This window comes from Lithobates pipiens, unplaced genomic scaffold (assembly GCF_037356315.1).
Source record: "Lithobates pipiens isolate NorthernLeopardFrog02 unplaced genomic scaffold, aLitPip1_a1.2 Scaffold_18, whole genome shotgun sequence".
NCBI lineage: Eukaryota > Metazoa > Chordata > Amphibia > Anura > Ranidae > Lithobates > Lithobates pipiens.
The window spans coordinates 91,361,911-91,389,881 of record NW_027507758.1 but is presented as its reverse complement, the minus strand read 5'-3'; the positions used below and the strand labels follow the sequence as shown (position 1 = coordinate 91,389,881).

The 27,971-nt window shown below is 45.7% G+C and overlaps 1 protein-coding gene across 2 annotated transcripts in view; it reads left to right on the top strand.

Moving 5' to 3' along the window:
• Window positions 1-27,971, top strand: part of TASP1 (taspase 1) — a 377,732-nt gene that overhangs the window by 99,842 nt on the left and 249,919 nt on the right. For both annotated transcript variants that reach the window (XM_077485912.1, XM_077485913.1), the window contains one exon: window positions 25,487-25,593. In XM_077485912.1, the coding sequence (XP_077342038.1) occupies window positions 25,487-25,593 (107 nt within the window). The remainder of the gene's footprint in view (window positions 1-25,486; window positions 25,594-27,971) is intronic.

Below are 27,971 nucleotides of genomic sequence, written 5' to 3'. Positions count from 1 at the left end.
AATAGAAAAGTCAAACATTGTAATAGAATATGTCAGAGTAGAACTGGGTATAGTTATAAGAGGAAGGTACAAACCAGATGACGAGATGGGAGGGAAGGGAGCAGAGGGGAGGAGGGAAAATAATACATACCTAGCACAACAGAATATACATCAATCTTTCAGCAATGGAGGGGCTAAATGGGGTGTCAGCATTAACCCCCAGCACTGGTATCAGCGGATTCACTATTAACCCCAGCATTAGTGTCAGGGGACGCACTATTAACCTCCAGCATTGGTGTCAGCAGGCACACTATTAATCCCCAGCACTACCCCCTACACTCCACAAATAACCCCCCCAACACTTCAAATTACACCCCCAACACTTCACAAATACCCCTTGTTCACAAATTTCAACCTCAGTCACCACACTAAGGACTGTGCTCAGCCTGAGTGTGATGGCTCACTTACCTCTCCTGGCAATCAGCTGGTGGTCTGATCTTCTACCTCCCAAGTCCTCGCCTTCTGTCAGGTCCTGGCTCAGCACAGGCCTAGTGGCAGGGCACCCGAGAACGCCATAATCTTCTGCTGTGAGTTGTCAGCAGGACCCTGGATCCAGGCACAGCCTCCGAGGGAGAACATCTCTGAACAATCATCAGAGCCTTGGGGGCGGGGCGATGGGCAGATCCTCCCTCCTCTCTGTTCTCTCTGCTCTCCTGTGCTGTGTCTGTTTCGTTTGCTGTGTGCGCTGGGCTGCAGCAGCATACAGGGGAGAGGAAACGGAGAGAGAGAGAGCTTCCAGCCACTGTGCAGTGCACCCCAGACACTAACCCAGGATTGGCCCTGCCTGTAGGCCATTTGTAATCGGTCCGCAGCTTGTAAATGGCCCGTGGGCCAGTACTTTGAGACCCCTGCTATAGTTAGTTATAGATTTTGACAGGGCTTAAAAAACCCTTAAAGCCTGTAGCTATCCCCAAAGGGTAAAACATGGCACTCTGTTGCTTGCATTTAGCATATGCACAATGCCTTGTCAGCCCATTAATTGAAATGAGGGGGGGGGGGGGAACACAGGTAAAATGTGCATATACTATTTTTTATTTTTTTTTGTAACCCAGCACACCAAAACATGCTACCATGAATTGTGGTGTGCTGCAATCACATTCATCTGCAAGGTACATTGAGGTGCCATTGAGCATCACACCAAATTGGCATTACCGTATGTTGCAATTTAACCACTTCAGGACCGCCGTATTGCCAATGTACGTCAGCACAATGGCACAGGCAGGCACAATCACGTAGATGTACGTGATTGTCTTCCAGCGGGTGGGGGGTCCGATCGGAGCCCCTCCCGTTGGATACGACGGTCCGGTTCGCTCCAGGAGCGCTCCGTGATGAGGGGATGGCCGTTGGTTTTCGGCCACCCCCTCTGGATCGCTCCTGGCCAATGAGAAGCTTCCTCCCACTGTGTATTGTTTACACAGGAAGGAGGAAGTGATGTCATTCTCCTCGGGGCGGTCTTTTTGACCGGACTACGAGGAGAAGACTAATAGTAAGTGTGCACCAACACTACACTGACATGTAGGTACACACAGGCACACAAACCCCCCCCCTTGCTCCTAGGGCAAGTTAAGTGAAAGAAAAAAATAAGATATACATGTTTTTTAAATTAATTTTAACCACTTACGGACCTCCCACTGTTGTTATATGTTGGTACTTTGAAGAGAGATATCGTTGTTATGGCAGCAGCTAGCCCCCATAAACCCCGGTATCTTCTTCTTCAGTGGGCGGTGCACTTTCAGATTAAAGTGGTCTTTGAGGCAGATTCACTGCAAAATCGCTTTTATCGGCGACGGGAGAGGGCCCCTCGTGTGCTGTGTCCTGTTAGGTATGGAGAAAATTGAGGAGAAGACGGCCCACCCGTCTCCATACCAGGGTGGAAGTGACTTCACTTCAGCCCATAGCTCTTAAAGAGACACCCCCTCCCCCCCCATTACATTTATTTTTTTTTATTTTTTTATTGCATTTTAGTGTAAATATGAGTTCTGAGGTCTTTTTGACCCCAGATCTCATATTTAAGAGGTCCTGGCATGCTTTTTTTCTATTACAAGGGATGTTGGGTATCAATTTACTCGGCATAACATTTTCTTTCACAATATAAAAAGATTGGGCTAACTTTACTGTTGTCTTTTTAATTCAAAAAAGTGTATTTTTTTGGCAAAAAAATAAATAAAAGTGTGCTTGTAAGACCACCGCGCAAATACGATGTGAGAAAGTATTGCAACAACTGCCATTTTATTCTCTACAGTGTTAGAAAAAAAATATATATAATGTTTGGGAGTCACCCTTGGCATATCCCGTTGGTAGCTGTTCCAGACTGGTATGGATCCTTTCTGCAACCAGAACCCTGGATTTCCACTCAGGTTACTCCACTCCCCCATCGCAACATACGGAGATGTCGCAGATCTTCTTCCGACTCATTTCTGAGAGGAAGTGCAGCGATAGTGTGATGTCAATAGAATAGACAACAAACTGATAAAACGATATACTCAGTACAGTGACCTCATATGCAAGTGAAACAAGTGCTAATAGCAAATGTAAATCTAGGTTTCTATAATGGAAAGGTCATACAAAAACAGATAATGAAAATAATAAAGTGATGATTGTGGAACAAAGAATATGTGCATTTATAAATGAACATCAAAGTCCATGAACAACTATATACGACGACATGGTGGCTTGAAAATTTTGGTGCAGACACTTTATATTATTCTCAGTATCTCACAAAAGTGAGTACACTGCTCACGTTCTTGTAAATTTTTTTTATCTTTTCATGTGACAACACTGAAGAAATGACATTTTGCTACGTTCTAAATTAATGAGTGTACAGCTTGTATAATGGTGTAAATTTTGCTGTCCCCTCAAAATAACTCAACACACAGCCATTAATGTCTAAACCGCTGGCAACAAAAGTGAGTACATCCCTAAGGGAAATGTCCAAATTGGGCCCAAAGTGTCAATATTTTGTGTGGCCCCCATTATTTCTCTTATATTCACCAACCGACACAGCTCCTCTCTGTAACTAAGCCTACCACTAGGAGAACTAGGCAAAATTGTAGCACAATACACAGAATTGTCAGTACCGCCCAGGGGGCGTACCCTGTGCTAACAACCCTCCCTGCTGCCCCAGCAGCCTCAGTTTTATTTTGCCTAGTGAAGGAGAATGACCTAGGAACCCTGCGGGCCCTTTTGATCCATTTTTTTGATGCAGGATTTATACTTTTGCGCAAGATAGAAGATCCCAGGATCTTCTATCAACTGCCGGCTGGGTGACAGGCTGGTTGAGTTATCCTTGTTGTCCCCCCCAGTCCGGCCATCGAGCGTGTGCAGGTCGCAGCTAAGGCTTGGCAGGCCACGACATACCTCAGCTCCAGAGGTGGTCGGTGAGCTTCAATGCTCCGGGGTATACATATGACCGGGCTACTGATGTCTGGATCACAGTATACCGAGGCCAGCAGCCACCCTGTAACTGCACAGGAGTGGGTCTGTGCTGGAATGTCTCCCAGCTCTTCAGGACTGGCAAGTACGGCTCTCCCTGCTTCGGGGGGGTTGAGCAGCTGAGTATTCCCTGGGAGGTCGATTCGGGGCCCACCTCACCTCCTTCTCTTGTCTCCCATGTCCCTATCTTCCCCCCCCCCGCCGCTGCGGCTGCACATGCTGCTGGCGGTATGCAGGGGCGGCTGCACGTGCTGCTGGCGGTGTGTGTATGGGGATCGATGGGTCTCTCACATGTAGGGGGTCTGTGCGGCTAGAGATGGTCCTGGTGTGGGGGGTCCCAAAAAGGCGTCTGTGGAGGTATTTTTGCTGGTTGGAGGCAGCACTGTTCTATGATTTCTATTGTCACCGCATGGTGCTGTCTGGCGGCCATTTTGGCTGAGGGCAGAGCAGGTTCCCCTTGTGAGCCTCAGCGACCATTTTCTATGAGATTTTCCTTTTTAGTAGCATTGGCGAGAGTTCTTTTGCCCCGCAGCTCTCTTTTCCCCCGCAGCTCTCTTTTCCCCCGCAGCTCTCTTTTCCACCGCAGCTCTCTTTTCCACCGCAGCTCTCTTTTCCACCGCAGCTCTCTTTTTTCCACCGCAGCTCTCTTTTTTCCACCGCAGCTCTCTTTTTTCCACCGCAGCTCTCTTTTTTCCACCGCAGCTCTCTCTTTTCCACCGCAGCTCTCTCTTTTCCACCGCAGCTCTCTCTTTTCCACCGCAGCTCTCTCTTTTCCACCGCAGCTCTCTCTTTTCCACCGCAGCTCTCTTTTCCACCGCAGCTCTCTTTTCCACCGCAGCTCTCTTTTCCACCGCAGCTCTCTTGTGACAGCATACCATGTGCTATCACATGCTGTTTCCTGTGTATACAGGATGCTGGATGGCCATTTCCTGAACGCTGGTGCAAGCTCTGCAGATTGTTTCACCGCTCTTTTCTACAGCTGCTGCCGACACAGTTTCTTCACTCTGCACTTGGGTAACCTCCTGGGGACTACAGGCACGGCTGGTAACCATCACAGAACACCCCAGGGTGGTGAATCTGGCGCTAGGAACCCCCCCCAGGTGGCGGCAGCAGGGGGTGGGACCTTCACTGTCCTAAGTCCCCTTTCAGGTGGCAGACCGGGTAGGGTCAGCATGGCTTCAGAAACTGGTGTTTCTTTCCCCAAATCCAGGCTATTGCAACTGGGTCACCTGCGAATAGCGGTGTGCCCATGGACACCCTGACGGCGGTCCTTAACTCTTTTGTTGCAAAAATAGAGGCGGTGCGTGGAAGGAAAAGTGTGCGTAAAAGGCCCCTGCCCCCCCCCCATCCTCTGGGAAGAGCTCTGATGCAGACTCGGGCCCTGCTGTGGCTGGTGACCCCTGCTCTGACCTATCAGACGAAGCTGACCAGGACCATTTGGGCAGCAAGGATGATTCCCCGTCCGGGTCCGGGCACGACAAGGTGCTGGTTGGAGCACTTATCACAGCTGTGCATGATACCCTGAAGATCCAGGAGCCAGCGGATCCCTCTGCTGATGTATTGGTCCCTTTTGGGTCCCGCAAGCCAGCACGTTCACCTAAGGTGTTCCCGTATTTGACTTATTTTGACAAGTTCATCTACAGGGAATGGGGTCAGCCGCAAAAAGGACCTTTTCGGTCCCCAAAAACATGACTGTGCGTTACCCCTTTGAGGAAAGCCATCTCAAGAAATGGTCAGCTCCTCCGGTCGTGGACCCCCCAGTATCTAGGTTAAACTAACCACGATCCCGGTTGAGGGGACTCCTGCATTCAAGGATCCCACGGACAGGAAGGCCAAGGCTCGTTCCTTGTTTACGGTTGCGGGGTCAGCCGTGCGACCTGTACTGGCATCCGCACTGGTGTCGCAGACACTGACTGAGTGGGCAAAACCTTTGCACCGTGAAATTGGGAGAGTAACAGGCCTCCCCTGTCTGCGTGGAACTAGCAGACCAACTAGTGCAAGGCCTTAAGTAAGTTTGTGATGCGGCCCTGGATACTCTCCCTCTGTTATCCAGGGCTACAGTGTCAGCTGTGGTGCTGAGGCACCTGATTTGGTTAAAATGCTGGTCTGCTGACCAGGCCTCCAAGAAAGCCCTGGCGGATCTTCCCTTCCTTGGTGACCGGCTCTTTGGAGCCTCGTTGGATTACATTATTAAAAATGCCACAGGTGGTAAGAGTACACTACTCCCACAGGCCAGGAAGGCTAAGGAGCCACGTCGTAGGCAAGGGCCCTCTTTTTCCGCTCACAGGCGGCTTTTTTTGTCCGCCCAGTGCTTCGACAAAACGCCCCCAGCCCGACAGGACGCCCACGGACGGTCAAAAGCGTCCCTGGAACAGCGAGCCTAACAAGCCTGCGAACAAAGGTGCTACCGCATGAAGGTTTGCCCCCACCCACATCTCGGGTGGGGGGGGTCGCCTTCGGGACTTTGCAGCCTGGTGGACCTCTCGGTTATCTGACCAATGGGTCTGTGACCTGATTTCCACAGGCTACAAGATAGTTTCTCTCTTGGCCACCAAACAGATTCTTCCTCTCCAGCATACTCGCATCCCCGGTTTGCCAGGAGGCCCTGTTAGGGGCGGTGAGGGACTTGCTGAATCAGGGGGTGACTGTATCAGTTCCGGAATCGGAATGCTTCCAGGGGTTCTACTCAAATCTGTTTGTGGTTCCCAAGAAGGAAGGGGTACGTCCGATCTTGGACTAGCCCTCAATCACTTTGTAAAAGTGCAGAGGTTCAGAATGAAATCAGTTCGCTCAGTAGTCGCTGCACTCCATCAAGGGGACTCCCTGGCGTCCTTGGACATCCAGGATGCGTACCTGCACATACCCATATGCCTTCGGCATCAAAGATTTCTGCTTTTGGCAGTCGGGGAAGTCCACTACCAATTTGTGGCTCTTCCTTTTGGCCTGGCATCAGCCCCCCGAGTCTTTACCAAAGTACTGGCTCCAGTATTGGCGTTGCTGCAACAACCCGGGATCACGATCCTGGGTTACCTAGACGATCTCCTCCTGAGAGCATCTTCCGCCTCAGAATTAGAGGAGGCTGTGGAGATCACCATGCAGACCCTGCGAGAATTTGGGTGGCTGTTGAACCTAAGGAAGTCGGTGATTGTATCGACCCAGCGTCTGGAGTACCTAGGTTTACTATTGGACTCCAGGGAAGCGAGAGTCCTTCTCCCTTCAGACAAATTGCAGACTCTCAGATCTGCGGTCAAAGTACTGGTGAACCGCAAGTGGTCGTCGCTCCGCTTTTGCATGCGAGTACTGGGACTCATGGTAGCCTCCTTCGAGGCAGTACCTTATGCCCAGTTCCACACCAGAGTCCCGCAGAAGGAGATTTTGACAAAATGGGACAAATCTCCATTGTCCCTGGATCGGCAGATCCAGGTCAGCCAGCCAGTCAGGGACTCTCTGATCTGGTGGCTGAGGTCCCTGGTGATTCAGTCTGGAAAATCGTTCCTTCCTCTGAAATGGACGATGATCACTACGGACACCAGTCTATCCGGCTGGGGTGGAGTGATGGGGATTCAGTCGGCGCAGGGCCTCTGGTCGATGGAAGAATCCGAGTTGCCGATCAATCTGCTCGAATTGAGGGTGATCAGGCTGTGCCTCCACACATGGTCGATGTGTCTTCAGGGGCGTCCGATCAGGATACAGTCAGACAACGCCACGGCTGTGGCGTACATATATCACCGAGGTGGAACAAGAAGCTCAGCCGCTGCTCGGGAGGTTGCTCACATACTTCGGTGGGCAGAGCGACGCGTTCTGGCCCTGCCGGCCATTTACATCCCGGGGGTGGAAAATTGGCAGGCAGACTATCTGAGTCGCCAGATGCTGGACCCAGGAGAATGGGCATTGCATCCAGAGATATTCAGGCTGCTGTGCCTGAAATGGGGCACAACAGATGTGGATCTATTGGCCTCCCGTCTCAATTGGAAGGTGCCGAGATTCGTGTCCAGGACAAAAGATCCGTGGGAAGACGCGTCAAACGCACTGGTGGCTCCATGGGATCAGTACCAGCTGATCTACGCCTTTCCTCCGCTAAAACTGTTAACACGCCTGCTGCGCAGAGTGGAAGCTGAGGGGATTCCAGTAATCCTGGTGACCCCAGATTGGCCTCAGCGGCCCTGGTAGGCAGACCTGGTGCGTCTGGTGGCATGAATATTGAGAGCCAGGTGCTGAGGAACCGGGGACTGTCGGACTCAGTGATTCCAACTATGTTGAGGGCGCGGAAATCTTCGCGGAAGATATACCATCGTACCTGGAAGGCCTACATCTCCATGTGTGAGGAGAAAGGATGGCATCCGCGTTCCTTTTCTATACCCAGGATCCTGCTGTTTCCTCAGCAAGGTGTAGACCAGAAGTTGGCGTTGAGCACCATTAAGGGGCAAATTTCAGCCCTGGCTGTCTTTTTTTTTTTTTTTTCTTTTTTTCAGCGACCCCTGGCGTCTCATTCATTAGTGAGTACCTTTGTTCAGTAGTCCCTCTGGTGCGTCCACCGTTACCTTCGTGGGATTTGAACCTGGTGTTGGTGCTTCAAAAGCCGCCATTTGAGAATATCAGGGAAATTCCCTTGTTGACCCTTGCACAGAAAGTGGTCTTTCTAGTGGCCATCACATCGGCCAGGAGGGTTTTGGAATTGGCAGCCTTGTCCTGCAAGTCGCCTTATCTGGTCATCCACAGGGATAAGGTGGTGTTGCTTCCGCAACCGCCCTTTCTACTGAAGGTGGTCTCGGCTTTTCATATCAATGAGGCAACCCCAAAGAGGTGGCCCTTCACGCTCTTGACGTGGTTAGGGCTCTGAAGTTGTATTTTGTCTTCCGCGGCCTTTCGGAAGTCAGACTCACTGTTTGTTTCGGTGGCTGGTCCAAAGAGGGGTACGGTCTCATCGGCCACCATTTCTTGGTGGATCAGACAGAGTGTAGTACAAGCCTATGCCTTAAAGGGGCAGATACCCCCCTTTCTGGTTACGGCCCACTCTACAAGGGCAATCGGAACGTCTTGGGCCGTCCGACACCAACCGTCGGTCGCTCAGGTGTGTAAGGCGGCGACCTGGTCGTCTGTCCATACGTTTACCAAGTTCTACAAGGTAGATGTCAGTGCATCGGCTGATGCCTGTTTTGGCCGCAAAGTTTTGCAGGCAGCTTGTAGTTGCAATTGAGATTTTTTCCTGGTTTTTCGATAAAAACGCAGCACTGTTTGTTAATGCACTTTTGCATTACTTCTGCACAAAGGTTACGGTGTTGGATCTCTCCTGTTGAGAATACCCGGTTATATGGCGGTGTGTTTTACACTGCTGTTTTTTTTATGGGTTTAGTTTCACTAGTTCCCACTTGCCATGGTGGATGAAGTTGTAATGCTGTTTTTTCCCACCCCTCGTTTGGCACTGCTTGGAGACGTCCCATTTAGTTACAGAGAGGAGCTGTGTCGGTCGGTGAATATAAGAGAAAATAGGATTTTTGTAAGCACCGTAAAAACCTTTTCTCTGTAATTCACCGACCGACATAGCACCCACCCCTCCTTTTCCCTACGCTATACTGCTTGTTGATGTACTGAGGCTGCTGGGGCAGCAGGGAGGGTTATTAGCACAGGGTCCACCCCCTGGGCGGTACTGACAATTCTGTGTAGTGTTACAATTTTGCCTAGTTCTCCTAGTGGTAGGCTAAGAAACCATTTAGTTACAGAGAGGAGCTGTGTCGGTCGGTGAATTACAGAGAAAAGGATTTTACGGTGAGTAGAAAAATACTATGTTTATGTAGAAAAAGCTCTAAAGAAGTTTAGCAGTGATAGGCTAATGAAAGCCTTCAGCGTTACCTTGTTACACGCATAATATGTCTCGGGACCACTGCTAGGCAATAACAGATGGTGAAATGACCGGTGACTGTAACCTGAAATGGCGATACTCATGCTGATGATGGGGCGGTGATGCGAGGGGATTGCTGTGTCTTACTATATAGAGTAGAGTGGGAGTTGACAACACTACTCAAGTGGTGAAATCCCCCCCCTTTGCTCACCTGGTTACCATTCATCAGCATCCCAGCCTTGCATTGGTGAACTAGCCCCTGCTCGGCATGCGAGGCCAATGTGGTCGGCTATAGGCAACCTTTTAGGATGGACTGCCAAATGATTAACCACAGGGCTGCTCAGTGAACTTTATTTAACCTTCTAGCCCGCACCTTCCCTTATTACCTTACTCATTGGAACCAGGGTGACTATTCTTGAAGCTTGCCAATCAAGCCTTATTTGCTACAGTAAGAATCTATGCCAACTGATAATTCAAATTAAGTTTGCTAGACCGTGTGTATGGGTGTATGTGCAGCTGCAAGTCCTGCTCACAGTCAACGTTGTGTTTTTTTTTTTTTTTTTTTTTTTTTTTTAATATGTGGTTGGTAAAGGTCAATTCACTGAAATTTTGTATGGTGCCATTTTTCTACAATAAAGCTGTTTTTGTATTCATCCGCTGTGTTCCTCTTATGTGACCTTCTTGGTAGGTTCTCTCCCCTCTCTCTTTGTTATATGATAAAATATTTGCGCTAAAATCCTGATCGACTTTGTGGACTTGTGTCTTTTATTTATAAGAGTAGTAGTAGGAGGCAATTACTCCCAGTTTGCCACACTGCCATGTGTCATATCCTGCCAGAGTTTTCACAAAAGTCCTTGCCCATCTTCTTGCCCTTCTAAGAACTCAGTATATCCAAGTCAAAGGTTATCTAGACAACCTTCTTCTGAAGGACTCCTCTCCCTTCCAGGTATCTGAAAACGTCCACAGGCCTATTCAGATGCTATTCAGATTCTTCAAGATATTGGTTGGGTAATCGGCTTCCAAAAATCTGTACTCCAACCTTCGCCTGGAATTCTTTGGCCTAATTCTAGAGATGGCCCAAGCAAAGCTCTTTATGCCGATGAAAAACTGCTCTCACGCAGAACTCACACTCTGGACTTGGGATCAAAGGCCCAAATGGACAACAACACAGCTGTGGCCTACACCAGTCACAAGGGAGTACCAGGAGTCATGCATCCTTGAAGGAAGTTGCATGACTCCTGAAAGGAAGCTGTTCGCATGGCACCATGGTACACCCGTATTTAGGGTGTAACTTTTAAAAATATATATATTTTGGTTTAGATGCACTTTAAAAGACTGATCCACTTATGCTTGCTGTCTCTCAAGAGCCTTACTTTAAACTACAGCACAGGTTTGCTTGAATCTCTGTACTATCAAGCTATCACTAGGGATGTCTTTTGTGGTGATGTCATAGCAAACATTGGGCTGTATATGGCCTGCATTAATCATGATGTGAAAGCAAAGAGAACTAGAGATTGAGTGAAAGCAGATCAAGTCCATGTATATCACCCACTGTCTGGCTTCTTTCAGAGCCTAGGCATGACAAGTATGTTTAGCTGCTTGGGATGCCATACTAACTCATTAGAGAGAAATGCACAGCACATGTACACAAAAGTTCTCATCCCTTGGATGTCAGATATTCTGGAATGCTGAAGCTCTATGGGCTGTACTAAAATTTAAACTAGGAACTTGGTATGTGCTAGATCATGATTTATTTTTTTTATTTTTTTTTAGTGTAGTTTTTCTTTCATTTGCTTTAATTTCTCAGTTGTGTTTTTTTATGTTCAATCTAAAACTAGATTTGGAAGTTTTATCTTTATATGAAATTATAAAACAAAGAATGAGGCGCTATACATGTTCATAAAAAATAAAATAAAAAATTGGCACAAGGAAAACGCTGAATCAAACTTAAATGTGCACATTGATGAAAAAATAAGCAAGCTTAAAGTCCATAAGTGAATAAATCCCAACACCAAAACTGAATACTCTGAGATTAAGACTTCTAGAGCTTCCACCACAAGTGTGAAGTATGAAGATGGCCTTCTCACCAGAGCTGTCTGATCCCTTTTTACAGGACGGTCAAAAAACGCTTTGGGGAAACCAGATTGGTTCCACTAATGGCATAAATCAATGGCATGAATCAGATGAACGTCTCATAGTGTACCAATTTTTAATATAGTAAATACAGCAGCAATGATAGCAGTTGCTTATATGTGATAGTGCTTGGCCTGGCACTAGGTGTAAACAGCGTGTGTGAGTCAGTTGATCCCTAGGGGTAACGTGCATTCCACGTCTCGCTCCAAAGGGGCAAAGCCTGGTACGGGCTATCAAATATGGACCCAAAAATTACGGATCCTTTGCTCCGACATATGTTTCACCGTGAATAACTCTTAGGAAGTAATGTCACGTCACTTCTTGCTTGCTTTAATGTGAATAGAAAGGCTGCTATTGGTGAGGCGCCTCCAAAATGGAGGAGAAGACAAAAACGTAATACAGAATCTGCCTCCAGGGAGTGCCGATGCACACGCTGCCCACACTACTCATACATAACCTTACAAAGGAATCAATAAATGGACTAATACTTAACATTTTTTTATAGTCAACAATCGCCTAGACCAGTGATGGCGAACCTTGCTAACCCAGATGTTTTGGAACTACATTTCCCATGATGCTCAACTACACTGCAGTGTGCATGAGCATCATGGGAAATGTAGTTTCAAAACATCTGAGGTGCCAAGGTTCACCATCACTGACCTAGACAGTACCGAGCAGATCCTTTACACACATAGCGAAGGAAGGGTGAGTATATGTATCTGGGGAGAAGGGCATTCGTTGCTTTGCCCTTCCTGGACAAAAGGACATGTTTGCTTTAAAGAATCTAGTTGTAAGCAAATGACAATGAAAGGGTAAAGACCCAACCAATTATGGGGACATATTGTCATTTTAATCTAGTACAAGTATCAAAAGCTGGCAGATGATTTACCCCATCATTGCCATTCCAAAGTAAATTCGCATGCCTATTAAAGTGGAAGTAAACCCCTTTTCCCAAGTAATCCTTCAGGACAGTCACATGAGAGATATGCTCCACCTCCAGCAGGAAACGCCAAGCACATACAAGTTTAAAAAGGCTGCCCCCTCTTGTGTTTCCTGCGTCCTACAAACCTCAGCACAGGAGGGGGACATAAATCCCCATTTTTATTTTTATTTTTTTAGACCGCTTTTGTTCGGGGCAGGCATCCCTGGACACCTCCTTTGCTCCCCTGTGCGCAGTGGACGAGGCAGTTAGTCACAGGTACACCCTGGGAGGGAAGGAGTACTCGAGGAGGGATTCACCTTCAAACCTCCAACCCAGCAAGAACCCTCCCAGACACCCCCCTGCACCAGAGGATGAGGCGACGGGGGGCCTCTGTCTTTCCCCCCTTCCCTTACTTTGGGTTAAGCTGACGATGGGCTAAGAGCCCATGGGGACACCAAGATTTGCGGCGACCTGGGTCAGGCTACACTATCTGTTGAATTCCCCTTACACGGGGGACATCAGGAGGTCTGTTCTCCCCGCAGAACGCTAACACAGCAGGCCCATTTTGCGGCGTGTCCAATCGGCCATCATGGGTGGAAGTGACATCAGCAAGATGGCTCCGCCGCAGGAGATGGCGAGGCAGCAATTTTGGAAAAGGGATACAAGGCAGATACTAGGGCTGCGAGTAGCGGGGGCCATGCCTGTTCTGGGCAGCAGGCCAAGGGCCGTGCCAGAGATCATGCCAGAGGTCGACCGGGATCCCCTGGTAGCATCTTCTATGCATCTGTTCTGAATAATGCCGGGGGCAGCAGCGGGAGTACACAGAGCCTGCTCCCTCCCCTCCTCCAGATGGTCAAAATCTCGGCGGATCAAGGCCCTTTACCAGAGATTGTGAAGGGAAGGCCCCAGCTCTCAACCGATCAGACGGAGGGGAGAATGCAGGGGTACTGTCACGTACCTGATGGTTGAGCCCACAGATGCAGCGAGTGGATTCTCGTATTCCTCTGGCTCAAGAACTCCTGGTAGAGCAGACAGATGTTTAGGAGCACAGAAGGGGCACAAGTGCCTGGCTGGTCACAAATGCAAGGGCTGGTCCGGACTCCGAGTAGCAGGCGGGGAACCAGATGCAGGCTGGGACCGGGATCAGTGGAGCGCAGGAACATCGGAACGGAGAGGAAGGTGTCTTGTAGATCAGGACACTAGCAGATCTTCAAGCGGGCCGGGTTGGATGCTGCTAGGAAGGAACAGCACCAGGGCAGCAGGCAAGGCATAGTCAGAGTCAAACCGGGTCAAACAGATGGGCAGGATCGGTACCAAGGCAGCAGGCAGAAGAGTAGTCAAGACAAGCCGGGGTCGGTGGCAGGCAGCAAGCCGGGTAACAGATAGCCGCATGCGCCCACCTGCGTTAACGTGCACCAGTGTGCGCCGGTTGGCTCTTCTGCTGAGGATTCTGCAGGTAAGGTTTCTGGGAACAGCCGGGTGATCAGAACATCCTTCTTGAAAGGTACTTCCCAGTCAGGGTAGTTACCCCGAGCATGGTTTCAAGGGGAGTCAGGTGGACTATTCCTAGGGGTGGCAGGGGGGCCCCCAGGGGTAGCAGCAGCAAACCCCCGGCACACTCTCTCTCCCCCTCTCTCGTGCTCTCTCTCACCTCCCCTCTCTCTCCCCTTCCCCTCTCTCTCCCCTTCCCCCTCTCTCTCTCTCCCCTTCCCCTCTCTCTCTCTCTCCCCTTCCCCCTCTCTCTCTCTCTCCCCTTCCCTTCTCCCCCTCTCTCCCCTTCCCTCCCTCTCTCCCCTTCCCTTCCCCCCCTCTCTCTCTCTCCTCCCCCCCCCTCTCTCGTATATATTGAAAAGACTATACAAATACAGAGAGAGGATCAATAGTTGATGTCATCCCAACATGTTTCACCAACAACGGATTTCCCCCCTCTCTCGTGCCATCTCCCCAGTACTGTCAGTACCCCCCCCCCCGCCAGATTTGTCATTCCCCCTAGCACTGTCAGTCCCCCCTTCCCCAGCTCTGTCAGTCCCCCCCCCCCAGATTTGTCATTCCCCCAGTACTGTCGGTACCCCCCAGATTTGTCATTCCCACCAGTACTGTCAGTACCCCCCCAGATTTGTCACCCCCAGTACTGTCAGTACCCCCAGACTTGTCACCTCCCAGTACGGTCAGTACCCCCCCCAGCACCCTCCCCCTCTCTCCTCCCTTCCCTCTCTCCCCCCCTCTCATATATATTGAAAAGACTTTACAAATACAGAGAGAGGATCAAGAGTTGATGTCATCCCAACATGTTTCGCCAACAACGGATTTTAAGCACATCACCAGTATTCCATACAGCTCAAGGGAGCACACAGAGCAAGTCAACAGAATTAGGAAAGGGTGGCAATGTGTGATCACGGGATATATAGGGACCAGGAAAACTCTGCTATAAACATAGATTAGTGCAGGGGTGCCAGCAATTAACAGTGATCATGAGGTATGGAGCTATCACATAATGACCACTCATGCTGTGCAATACATCAAGACAATGGTTGCCCCTGCCCTCCAGCTTTACCCTGTTGCCATTCTCCATTTATAAGGGATGATGTGGCGGATATCATAAGGTCACCTAATCTATCTCTCAAGTTGATGGGGAGACACAACCTCTGGCAAATAATTTTCTCTATTTCGAGAAAGAGATGACGTCCACACTCAAATCCCTACGGACGGCCATTTACGCGATGAAAGGGGAGGAATGAGCACCTACCTCATCTCTAAACCCCAAGAATGCACAGCAGAGAGAAAAATGTAGGAAACCCCTCCCCCAGCCACAGTTGAGTTCCTCGGATTCAAATTAGGAGGACAGCTCCGACTACATTGGTGAGTCGGGCACGATTGAATCACAAAAAATGTCCAAACTTTTTTCTGGCAGAGGAAACAAAACAGCTTCTGAAAGCAATTTATATGACAAAAGAAATTCAGCCCAATGTCTCAGTCTGGGATAGGCTGCACAGAGGGCTTCAGGAAGCGACATGTAATCATTTCCAATCCATCACTCTTTTAAAGGCATCATAGATAAGGAATGGGGTGACCCAGAAAACAAGCTGTTTTTGTCAACAACCCTGAAGAGAAGATTTCCATTTTACGAACAGCGAAGCGGTCTCACAAAATTCTCAAAACTGGACCCATCCCCGGCCAAGGTGTTGAAGAAATCAAACATTTAGTTTCAGGACATGGGTCAGTTAAAAGACCCGGTGGACAAAATAAATGGACGTCACACTGCGGAAAGCATATGAAGAAGGGGCAGCAGGGTTTCAGCCCAACATGGCTGACGCATGCGTAGCCAGAAATGTGACAATTTGCCTGGAGCAACTCCGTGGACATCTAGACAAGGTCCCGGCGGCGAAGGAAGCATTGGAGTCCCTACTACTGATAGAAAAAGGGGTGGAATTGATGGCTGATGCTTTGGCAGAAGCAGTGGTAATCTCTGCATGCACCACAGGCCTAGTCAATGCGGCCAGAAGGGCCCTTTGGTTAAAAACCTGGGAGGGAGACTACACCTCCAAGAATAAATAATGTAATATCCCTTTTGACGGCAGTCTACTTTTTGGTTCCGAACTCGAAAAAGTCTTAGAGGTCGGCAGATAACTGAGGGCTTTCCCTTTTTAAAAGACCAAAACAAAAGGAGAAAGGGTTTTTTCTTGGCACAAATGAAAAAACTCAAACTAGAAACTAGAAACCGCATGCTCAGAGAAGATGGGTCTTCAACAAGAACAAAGAAAAAACCAACGTCTTGTTCCCTAGCTCTGCATCTAACTAACCCTAATGACGCCAGTAGTGTGGTGGGAGGGAGGTTATAACATTTCCTCCCTAAATGGTGAGCGTTCTGCTCAAATTATTTTATCCTACAAATAATCTATCAGGGGTACAAAATAGAATTTACATCGAGACCTCCTACCAAGTTCCGAGTCACGTCTCTCCCAGTCTTCACAGTAAAGGATACTCATGAAGGAGGCAATCATGGAATTACTGAGGGGAAAAGTGATAATGGAAATATATCCTACTCCTCGCACATCAGGGTTTTCCTCCCATGTGTTTTTGAGAGCAAAACTCTCGGGCAGACCCTGCTTAATCCTGAACCTAAAAAACCTAAACAGGACAATTCTCAGCAGAAAGTTCAAAATGGAGACTATCTTCTCGGTGAGATCTCTACTACCAGAAGCATCTTTTCTCGTAATCCTCAAACTAAAGGACTCGTACCTTCATGTCCCAATCCATCCTAGCCACCAGAAGTATTTGAGATTCTGCACCCAGGAGGGGGGTAAAACCCGACACTTTCAGTACCATGCTCTCCCCTTCGGCATTTCATCAGCACGTGGATATTTACCAAGATTATGGCAGAAGTCATGCAAGAGCTCAGGCTGAGGGGGGTCCAGATAGTCCTGTATTTGGACGACTTCCTGATCTACAGTCGAACACAAGAGGTAGTCCTCACAAGCTTACAAATGATCAAACAATTTCTCACCCATCTGGGGTGAAAAATCGATTTAGAAAAGTCAAACATAATTCCCTACCAAAGGGCAATGTTCCTGGGCTACATAATCGACAGGACTGCACAGAAGATCATCTTACCATAGGACAAGAGGGTCAAACTAGTCAACGTGGCAGAACAATTGAGAACCTCAACTCAAGGGACAAGAAGGATCATAATGTCTCTCTTGGGGCTCATGTCTGCCTCCATCCTAGCAGTACAATGGGGCCAATTACACATGAGGGCACTACAGTATCGCCTCTTAAACAACTGGGATGGAAATCACCGGAAGAAGAAATTCCTATTCCCAGAATCATCAGAAGGTCATTGGCATGGTGGATGAAGGACACCCTGGCAAATGGCAGACTCTGGCTCCCGCCAATTCAAATTTGGGTTACCACAGGCGCAAGCGCGTCTGGATGGGGGGCTCATATATGGTAACAGGTCAGCCAAGGGACCTGAAAACCGTACTCGTCAGACGTTTCCTCCAACTTAAAGGAACTGACATCAGTCCTAAAGGCACTGCTTGCCTTCCAGGAGGCAGTAGCAGGAAAGCAAGTTCAGTTGTTATCAGACCATGTCACTACGGTGGAATATATCAACGACCAAGGGGGCACCAGGTCGAGACCTCCCATAGGGACAGTACACGACCTTCTCTCCTGGGGGGAGTTCACTGACAGTGGTACACATCAAGGGCACAAGCAATACCCAACTAATTTTTCTTGAGCCGAATACCGCTAGACGAAACAGAATCAGAACTGAATGACAGAATCTTCTCGATACTAACCACGTAGTGGGGCCTTCTGGAGGATGACCTTTTTGCCACTTTCTCTAAAAAGAGAGGAAGACTCACTATGGGTGGACTCCCTAGGGCTCCCATTGAGGTTTAACCTAGCTAACGCCTTTTCTATGGTTCAACTCCTTTCTAGGAAGATTTGAATGGAGAAGGTAAGTATGATCCTGTGAGCACCCTTCTGGCCAAAGAGGGAGTGTTTTAAGACACTAAAAAAGATTGCAGAAGATGACCCCCTGGATTCTACCGAACCAAGACAACCTTCTGTTGCAGCCGGGACTGTGCCACCCGCAACTTCAAACTCTGAAATTATCAGCGTGTATCTTAAACGGTGCAGAAAGAAGATCAGGTGAAAATGGAAGCACCTTCAATGGTGACAGCCTGCCACTGGAGGGCTTTGTTCTAGGCAATTATTTCATAATGTGCAGGTATGCAATGTATACTAGCACATTATACCATTGTCTTAAAGGTTTAAAAAAAATGCGGTTTACTACTGCTTTAAATCGTGCTTATTATTATATGCAAATATAAAATATGATCTGTGAAATTAAGCTGTTTAACATGTTTCCTTTGCTCTATGAATGTGCTTTTTGTTGTGATATAAGAATATATACAGTTTACATATCCTGGCAGAATTTATTATTTCTTTCCCATTTTTCAGAGAATATGAATGATAATACAAAAACTTTTCTTTCACTCGTGGTTAGTGTTTGGTTGAAGCCATTTATTATCAATCCACTGTGTTTACTGTTTTTAAATCATAATCCCAACAGAAACTACTCAAATGACCCTGATCAAAAGTTTACACACCCCAGTTAATACCATGTATTGCTCCCTTTAACATCAGTGACAACTTGAAGTCTCTTGTGGTATTTGTGGATGAGGTCCTTTATTTTCTCAGATGGTAAAGCTGCCCATTGCTCTTGGCAAAAAGCCTCCAGTTCCTGTAAATTCTTGGGCTGTCTTGCATAAACTGCACGTTTTGAGATCTCCCCAGAGTGCCTCAATGATATTGAGGTCAGGAGACTGAGATGGCCACTCCAGAACCTTCACTTTATTCTGCTGTAGCCAATGACAGGTCGATTTGGCCTTGTGTTTTGGTTTATTGTTATGTTGAAATAAAACCAAAAACTGGACTTTGAGGTCACTAGACCTCGGGACTTTTTTAGATGTTTGATTGTGTATTTAACACATTTATGGCAAAAGCATCACCATGAACTACATATTGGAATTTTATTACAAATTTTACAAAAAGACAATACAAAAAACGTATTCTTGTTACACTTCCAAAAAACTTTACACATAAATTGTCAATACAACTCTCTTCTCAACATGTTACGCTCCAAAAGAGCTTCCTCCAGGAGACAATGCGTAGTGGCTATTGAAAATACAAGCAACAAGAAATATAAAGTATTTATACAAATAAATTATGAAATGTAAGAAAAACGAATTGTGCTTTGCATGTACAAATCATATATAATAATGAATAATAGAAGTAAATAATCATAATATATAATGAATGAGAAGGAAAAAAAAGGGGGGGGGGGGAGGGGAACCATTACTTGGTCAAACTTCTATGATAATTCCGTTGAAAAACGGGATTAAAAAAGAAGAGAAATTGGTTAATGGTGGGTCAGAATCCTATATTTTGCCCTCCTTACATATAGATATGCAGATGTAGACTAGTGTTAGATGTTCTTCTGGGGCCAAGCAGAAAATTAAATACATAAATAAAGGGATGGATAAATAAAATAAAATTAAACTTATTGGTACTATAAAGTTTTAAAGCTCAATAAAATACCTTTTTATAGGTTATATTGAATAGCTGAATCAATCCAGTGGTGGACGTCCATTTCGCTTTTCTCTATGGAATGTGATGGGACATTTCCCTTTAAATCCCTGGTTAGAAAGTTTGAAATGCAGCGTTCTTTTGCTGCCAACAAACACATTTTTTAACTCAACCAGCTAGCTATTTATCTATAAATGGAAAAAAAAAAAAATATATATATATATATATATATCCTATTACTTCGGAAACGGAAGTTTTAAAAACATATGGGGAAAATAAACAGCTTACCATGATCGTATTGATCCATAACGTTTGCGGCCAGAGGCAGACAAACCTCCAAACGTTCGGTTCTCTCTCTCTCTTTTTTTTTTTTTTTTTTAATCCTGGTCAGATTTTGGCGGAAACGAAAAAAATCCATTGCCATCAATTTTGACCAAATTTCCTGTGCCTTTTTGTAGCTCACACATCCCCAAAACCTCAGCGATCCACCTCCTTGTTTTACAGTAGGAATGGTGTACCTTTCATCATAGGCCCTGTTGACTCTCCAAATGTAGCATTTATGGTTGTGGCCAAAAAGCTCAATTTTGGTCTCATCACTCCAAATGACTTTGTGCCAGAAGGTTTGAGGCTTGTCTCTGTGCTGTTTGGCACATTGTAAGCAGGATAATTTGTGGCATTTGCGTAGTAATGGCTTTCTTCTGGTGACTTGACCATGCAGCCCATCTTTCTTTAAGTGCTTCCTTATTGTGCATCTGGAAACGGCCACACCACGTTTTCAGAGAGTCCTGTATTTCACCTGAAGTTATTTGTGGGTTTTTCTTTGCACCCTTTCTTTGCAAATGACACACGTTTTATCATGTTCTATTGGTTGCAGCATGGCATGAGGCGGTGAACTGCATTGCATGGTAATGTACTGAACTAAAAAAGTACTGCATGTCATACATTATTTGGCACGCACCACCCCAACAGTGTGGTGTAAACTGACCTGATAGGAGATCATGCATTGTGCCTTGTGTTTGGTGGAATGGCACCCAGCAAGGCCACCCCACACAGTCCCATCGCACCTGGTGTGAAAGGATGCAAGAATTTATTTAAGGACCAAAAACATATGGGTTTACAGTTGAATGATGTACAAAAAAATAACAATTTGATTAAGAAAATTCAGGGAGACATATTAGATTGTCATCAGGATGCTGTATTGTTCTTAAAAGCCTAGTTTGAATTCTTTAATACACATATTCCTCTTGCCCTGCTCCATATGCACATGTGGTGCCATGTCTTGTCTGATGAGAATTATGTAAGATTTACTGAAAGCATTTCTCACACAGAATGTTCTACAGAAATATTTGTCTAGCCATTATATTCTTTAGCAGGAAATTAGCAGTTCTTTCTGTCTTCAGCATTAAGAGAGATGGAGACAAAACAAATGAGAGGAGAACACACATGAAAGTGTGCATTATAAATTTCATTCTGCTTGGCAGACATTTTAAGGATTTGCAAAACATTGCAAAGAACAGCATGAGACGAGAATTTTTTTTTCAACTGTCCAAATGTAAACAGACAACATGAAATCCCTTTTGGTTTCCAAATCCTCCACTGGAGAATTTGACATACATTTGTGATTTTATTTTGCCTTTTGTTAATAAATATATATATATATATATATATATATATATATATATATATATATATATATATATATATATATATATATATATATATATATATATATTATTTATTTATTTTTCCCCAAGAGGTACAGACAGAGAGGCAAGGAGGTCAGTGCAGTAGATGAAGCAGCAGTCACTATCAGATCAGGAATATACAAGAACATAAAGATCAATAGCATTTAAAGAACCCACCGTTCAACATGACCGTTCAATGGTGTGACCATCTAACACCCTGCCTGTAGCATTGTAACAAACAGAAACAGGAATAACAAGAATCAGCCCTCTCTAATAGGGGCAAACTAGAGAGAAAAGTAGAAGACTGGGAGAAGAACAGCGGGGGAAAAAAGTGGGCAAAGGCAGGTGAAGGGAAGGAACCTCAGTCCTCCCCAGCAAGAGCCCTGCCATATTCCCAAGAGCACGTGAACAGTGTCCAGTAGAACCACCTTCTGTGGAATATTTCCTCCCTACTCTGCAAGGTCGCAAAGAGGCTCTCCATGGAATGTATGTTCTTAATTCTTGTGAACCATTGTGCAAGCATAGGGGGATAGTCGGATACAAGCCTTAGCAGCAAGTAAATCAGCATAGATTGTTTAAAACGCTTTTTTGGGAGATCAGATAGGAGCAGGTACCTGGCTGGGTCACTACCCAGATCAAAGTCAGTGAGTCATTTATTATGGTCTTGCACCTGAGGCCAGAAGTTCTCTACTTTTTTCACAAGTCCAGACTATATGATGGTACCCTCCTCCTCATTACATCGCCAGCACACATTCGAGGCATCAGAATGCATTTTTTTAAACAGCGTCACAATCTTATACCAGCGAGCAAGTATTTTGTATCCCAGTTTCTAGTATTTACATGCCACAGAAGAGTAGTGAGAAAAATAAAGCACATGTTCCCTCTGTTGTGTGGACAGGGTGATGCCTAAATCCCTCTTCCATTTTTGTAGGAACAGCTGGGTATCTCAGCCAGGGAAAGTAACAGTTTGTTTGCCATAGAGACAGCATGAGCAGAAGACCCCGACTCCATATAGATGCGTTCAAGGATTAGAAATAAATCCTTTGACGGTTCATTCTTTTTTTGAATGATTGAATGAAAGGGTGACAGGAGCGCAATTAAAGTGATTGTAAAGCTTCAGATTTTTAAAATAAAAATAAACATGTCATACTTACCTGCTCTGTTTAATGGTTTTGCACACAGCAGCTTTGATCCTCCTCTTCTGGGGTCCCCCATCGGCGCTACTGGCTCTTTTTCTTCAAAGAGTGCCCACCATTGAAAGCCGCTTTCTTTAGGGACACTTGTGTGGGGTCAATCCCAAGCATATGCATTAGTCTGTGCGTTAAGGTAAAAAGCCTTTTGTAATGCAGCACCCCCCCCAGAGCCTCCCTTTTAATTGTATAAAGATATGCAGCTCTAGAAATGAAAACAACTGTGTAAATAAAAATCCACTGTCATTGAGCGTACAGAGTCCGTGTTCCAAGAAATGGCATCACCCACAGTGTAAATATGACAAGCTGAGGTGAACTATGAAATCCTTCACCGCACATCAACACACCGGGCCTCTTACCGCAGAAAATGGACCACTAGGACATAGGTGGTCGGATAAGCACGATATATCCACTATAGCACGAATCTCATAGGGTCATCACATGGAGTGAATTCACAGGTTTGTATGTAGGATAAAAGAGAAGCAGCTCCTCTTAGTGTAGTATGTTATTTCAAGATGATTTTATTAAGTAAAAAGCATACAGGGTATTCACATTTGGAGGATTAAAACAAGCATTTCAGGAACACAAAAAGTCCTTGGTTAACATTTGTTTCCAACCAATAAAATGGCCGCGGTCAGCACATGTAGTGTCGTGACGTCAGCTTTCCAGGCTCCAAGCTACGTGTCATTTCATCCAATAAGGAACAATGTCAAGGGCGTGGTTAGATCATCACTACACACACACACACACACATACATATATTATATAAAATATGCAGGCGTACGAAGTAGAAACGCCTCTTCTTCCTTGTGTTTCAAGCCTCAATATCAGCTGCCAGAAGTGGAACCACATCCACCAGAAGTGATATTAGTCACATTACCTGATCCAGCCTCTGTCTCCGGTCCTCATTGGATAGATTGATAGCAGCAGGAGCCATTGGCTCCCGCTAATGCCAATCAAATCCAGTGACACGGCAACCAGGGGGTGGGTTTGAGTCCTGTCTGTGTCCATGGACGCAGCAGCAGGACTTGGGAGAGCACCAGCATGGGTACCCTGAGGGAGAGCGTATCTCCATGAGGGCACTCGAAGAGGAGGATCGCCACGGGGTGGGGGGGGGGGGGGGGGACCGCACAGAGGAGGTAAGTATAGAGATGTTTGTAAAGCTTCATCATTTTGTTTTTTTTTAAACAATCACTTTAACACTTGTTAGGCACACCCTTAACTCCTTGATTTCACCAAGATGTTAAAGTAGTTGTAAACCCTTACAGACCACTTTGACTTACAGGTAAGCCTAGATTAAGGCTTACCTGTAGGTGCAAGAAATACCTCCTTAACTTACACTTTTAAGAAGATGTTTTCAAGAAAGATGGCGTAGACAACGGCGCAGGCAAACTGAGCGTGCTGTGACTGATGGCTTCCGCACGCATATGCCATAAGTTTGGTTTGTGTGAAAGTTATAGCTTCTATCAATGTACAATTATTTGGATTTTTTTCACAGAAGACATGTAGCAGAATACATCTTGGCCTAAATTTATGAAGAAATAACATTTTTTTATTGGTTATGTTTATAGTAGAAAGTAAAAAATATTGTTTGTTTTCAATATTATGTTTATACCCACAGTCCATTCCTGGAACTTATGTTCCCTGGAAGAACTAAAGTGGTTGTAAACCCTTACAAACCACTTTGACCTACAGGTAAGCCTAGCTTAAGGCTTACCTGTAGGTCCAAGAAATATCTCCTAAACCTATATGGTTTAGGAGAGATTTGCCCAAAAACGGGCACCGCTGTCTACGGCGCACAGGCGCACTGAGCGTGGCATTCTCAACGATGGAGCTGCCGCACGTGTCGGCTCCCGTGCGCATGCGCGGGAGTGACGTCATCGCGGATTCGCCGAATGACAGCGGCGGAGCTGCGAGACCCCACAAAGAAGATGGATGCGGCGGACTACAGGGGACAGCGGCGACTTCGCTGGCTCCTGTGTCAGGTAAGTGACACATAATGGACTACTATGCGATGCATAGTAGTCCATTATGCTTTGCCTTTGCAGGGAATGAAAGAGGAAGTAAACTCATCAGGGTTTACTTCCTCTTAAGGCCAACTGAAAAATATTTACACCAGAGACAATTTTGAGTGTGTTGGATACATGGTCTCTCGCCCTCCCTTAGGTCATTATAGTACATTATAAAGGGTTAGCAGTTATAAAGGGTCCAGAGGATGGTACCTAAATGCCCAACAGGGGTAACAGGCAATCTGACATTTCCAGAAATGTAGAATATAAAGAGTCTTCAGTTAGGAGTGATCCCCTCCTCCCCTCCCCCCACTATCTGATCATTGGGTTAAGAAAAAAATGTAAAACCTCCTTTTTCAGTTTATTTAAGCCATGGCCACATGATTATCCAGCACTGAGTCCTTCTCGCTGTTAATTTTGTGGTTGAGACCACCTTCCAGGTGTCCATATCATTGCCTGCTTGATGTGGACAATTCCCATTGGCTGATCGGTGAGGAAGGTCCTCTTAGGATCCAGAAGAGAAACGCCCACCAGACAGAGGGCAGTGAAATGGGACCATCCAGCAAAGGTTAACAGGCGGTGCTTGATTATCAGCCCCCACAGGCGGAATTAACATCATGGGAGGCTTCAGGTGAGTATATATAACTTCACCAGGTTATCAGCTAGGTAGATGGGTTACAAATAGATTTGAGTTGGAATCATGCCTCAAATACACCGCCAACTCCTTTCATTCATACAAACGTCAGTAGCTCAATGCGAAATGTGGATTCCTGTCAAATACCATTTTGTAGTTAACCAGTTTTGCTATGCATTAGCAAAATTTGCAAATGTGGTGTCATAACACTCTAGCATGTTTCCATCTAGCAAATTATCATTCTGCCAAGGAACAAGTCCAAATTCAATATTCTTTAGGCAGATGTAGATCATTACTGGTATTTAATGCTGAATTTGATAAAGCAGCGAAAGCTGTTGAATTCAGATTGTTCCTAAATTCCCATTATATTGCCACAGTAGCGTTTTATAAATGAGCGCTAAACCTTTTCAGTATACCAAGTTTAGTTAACTATATACAATTATTTTTTTCTACAGAAGTATCGTGTGGAAGGTTAACAAGAATATCTAACATTAATTATTTGCCTTCGCAGAATTAAGTTTAGCTGCCTTCAAGCGCAACAAAAGAAAACTGGAGCTGGCGGAAAAGGTGGAAACAGATTTTATTCAGATTAAAAAGAGAAGACAATCAAGTGAAAAGGTTAGCATGAAAATTTTACAAATACAGACCTCATCTACTGAAAAAGTTTCTTTGTGATAACTTCAGATTGTTCAAGTTTATCTCAACTCAAACAAAAATGTAATGTAGTACTTTTTACCAGTTTTTGTGGCATTAGTTTTTATTTGCCTTTATTTTCACCTGATGTTCTTGCAAATAACACAACTCATTTCTCAGATGGCTTTGTTTAAGCCGGCCATAGAGGGTTGGAATTTCGACCAGTCTAGCAGGTACCAGCAGAGATTCGAACTGTGTATGGGCAGGCTGGTTGTACCCAAATTGATTGATCGATCAACTTATGTACAACCAACCTGTTGGCTTTTTCATGCGATTATTTCCAGTGGCTATTATTATTATACAGGATTTATATAGCGCTAACAGTTTGCACAGTGCTTTACAATATAAAGGGGGACTGCACAATTACAATACAGTACAATATAGAAAGAACATGAGAGCCCTGCTCGTGGAGCTTACAATCTAAGGGGAGGCTATAGCCGCTAGCAATAATCACTGTGTTTTCTCCTGGCCGGGACAGCTCCCCCTGCTGGGAGAATGCAATAGCTCTGCGGCAGGGTTTCTCCACTATTGTATTCTTGGACCCCTGGTTATATGCCAATACTTTCAGGTGTTTGGACACTGGCAAAGCTTTGAAGGACATGCCTCCTGAGTGTCTCCCTATATTACTCTACCCTATTATGCGAGTGCTCAGTTTTTTGCTAGTGTCCTAAGGTAATGGACATCTTCTCTGTTACAGAGAAATCACTCTTAGCTTAACTAGTTTATTTTTATTCAGCAATTAAATTGAATCTTTCATTGTCTTTTTTAATATAACAATAGAAGCAATGCATCCAGAACAGTGCAACCTCAGTAAAACATTGGGAACTATACCTGGACCCCACACCATGGAGTTGGCCTGTAATGTTGTTTTGGCTACTGGGTCCTGCATGGATGCTTATCTTGGTACTTTGTGCAGCGTGCTATACAATTTCATTGTTTGTGGTCCATCCCTATGGAACCCAGATCCTGAAGACTCCTCAGGGGTTATGCCCACCATTGTGAGCAAAGCCTGGACACCATATAGGGACTGGCATCGTAGACAGCTAAGACAGGTTAACACGTATCTGACCATTACTGTAAAAACTGGTATTGTGTTTGGAATGTTTTTTTTTTTTTTACAATGTAAAATCTTCAAACTTGCCACTAAAATCCAACCACTTAAAGCTTAGGCTCAGGTGGATAACCGGGTGTTTCATCACACCACAAGTTGCACGCTTTTCTGCCATTTTTTTCTGGAGTCCTTATAAGGTACATAGGCGCTTCCTCCTGCCATGAGGATTTTGCTACAGGCCAGGTCTGTACCTTTGGTTACCGCACTCGCTTTTGCGGGCACACTTGCCCCCCTTTTTTTTTTTTTCCTTCAACCTACTCTGTATGTACCTTATAGCAAGGGAATACCTTCACCTGTAGCAATGGTGCAAACCAGGCAAAAGGGAGCTGTGGCAAAAGCTCAGACAAATGTTCACTCTGCCAAAAGCCCTGCACAACACTTCTGGTGATGAGGCTTTCCTTGCAAGCTTGTAAACGTAATCCAGCAACTGTTATACTGTGTAGAGAATCGCCTGTTGTGAAAAATGATGCTGGGATTATGGTTGTAGACTGAACCATGATCCATTCCAGATTGTCAACAATTACATATTTATGTGATATTGTATATTCAAGTGCTAATATAACTATATGAATAAATAAAATATACTTAAAACTGCATATATACAGTACAAGTTATACAAATGTGAAAAACTGAAGTCCAGTAACTCCTGCCAATAAAGAGTGAACGTTCCTTGAAATTCCAGTGCCTCCATCCACCAGATACACTGTAGCTTACCAGAAAGTTAGACCCCATCTGTAAGAGGTCTAACGACAATTTATTTTGTATGCCAGCAAGATGTTCATGGATGGATAGTTGTCATTCCATAAAGTCAGGCATTGATGGGCAATATCCACCAAAGACTGCTATGTTATCTCCCCAAAGATCAACCTTCTCTCATAATAATGGAATACTTGTAAGGAACATCCAGCCAATCCAATATCCTGCATGTGAAGTTAAGAAGACTCTATAGTGCAGTAAACTCACATGTTTAATAAGAAGTGACAGATACTCACAAAATACATAAAAATCATGATCACGGTACCTGACCCTGGCGAGACTGTCCATAATGTACCCCGCTACGGACCCCAGGTGCTTCCGCGGTTGCCAATTGGTGGGCTCCACGGCCCACATCTGGTGTTAATGCCCCAGAATTAGACCTTTTTGGCATAAAATGTTCTCCCTGATCCTGAAAATCACAAACCTCCCCCTCCCG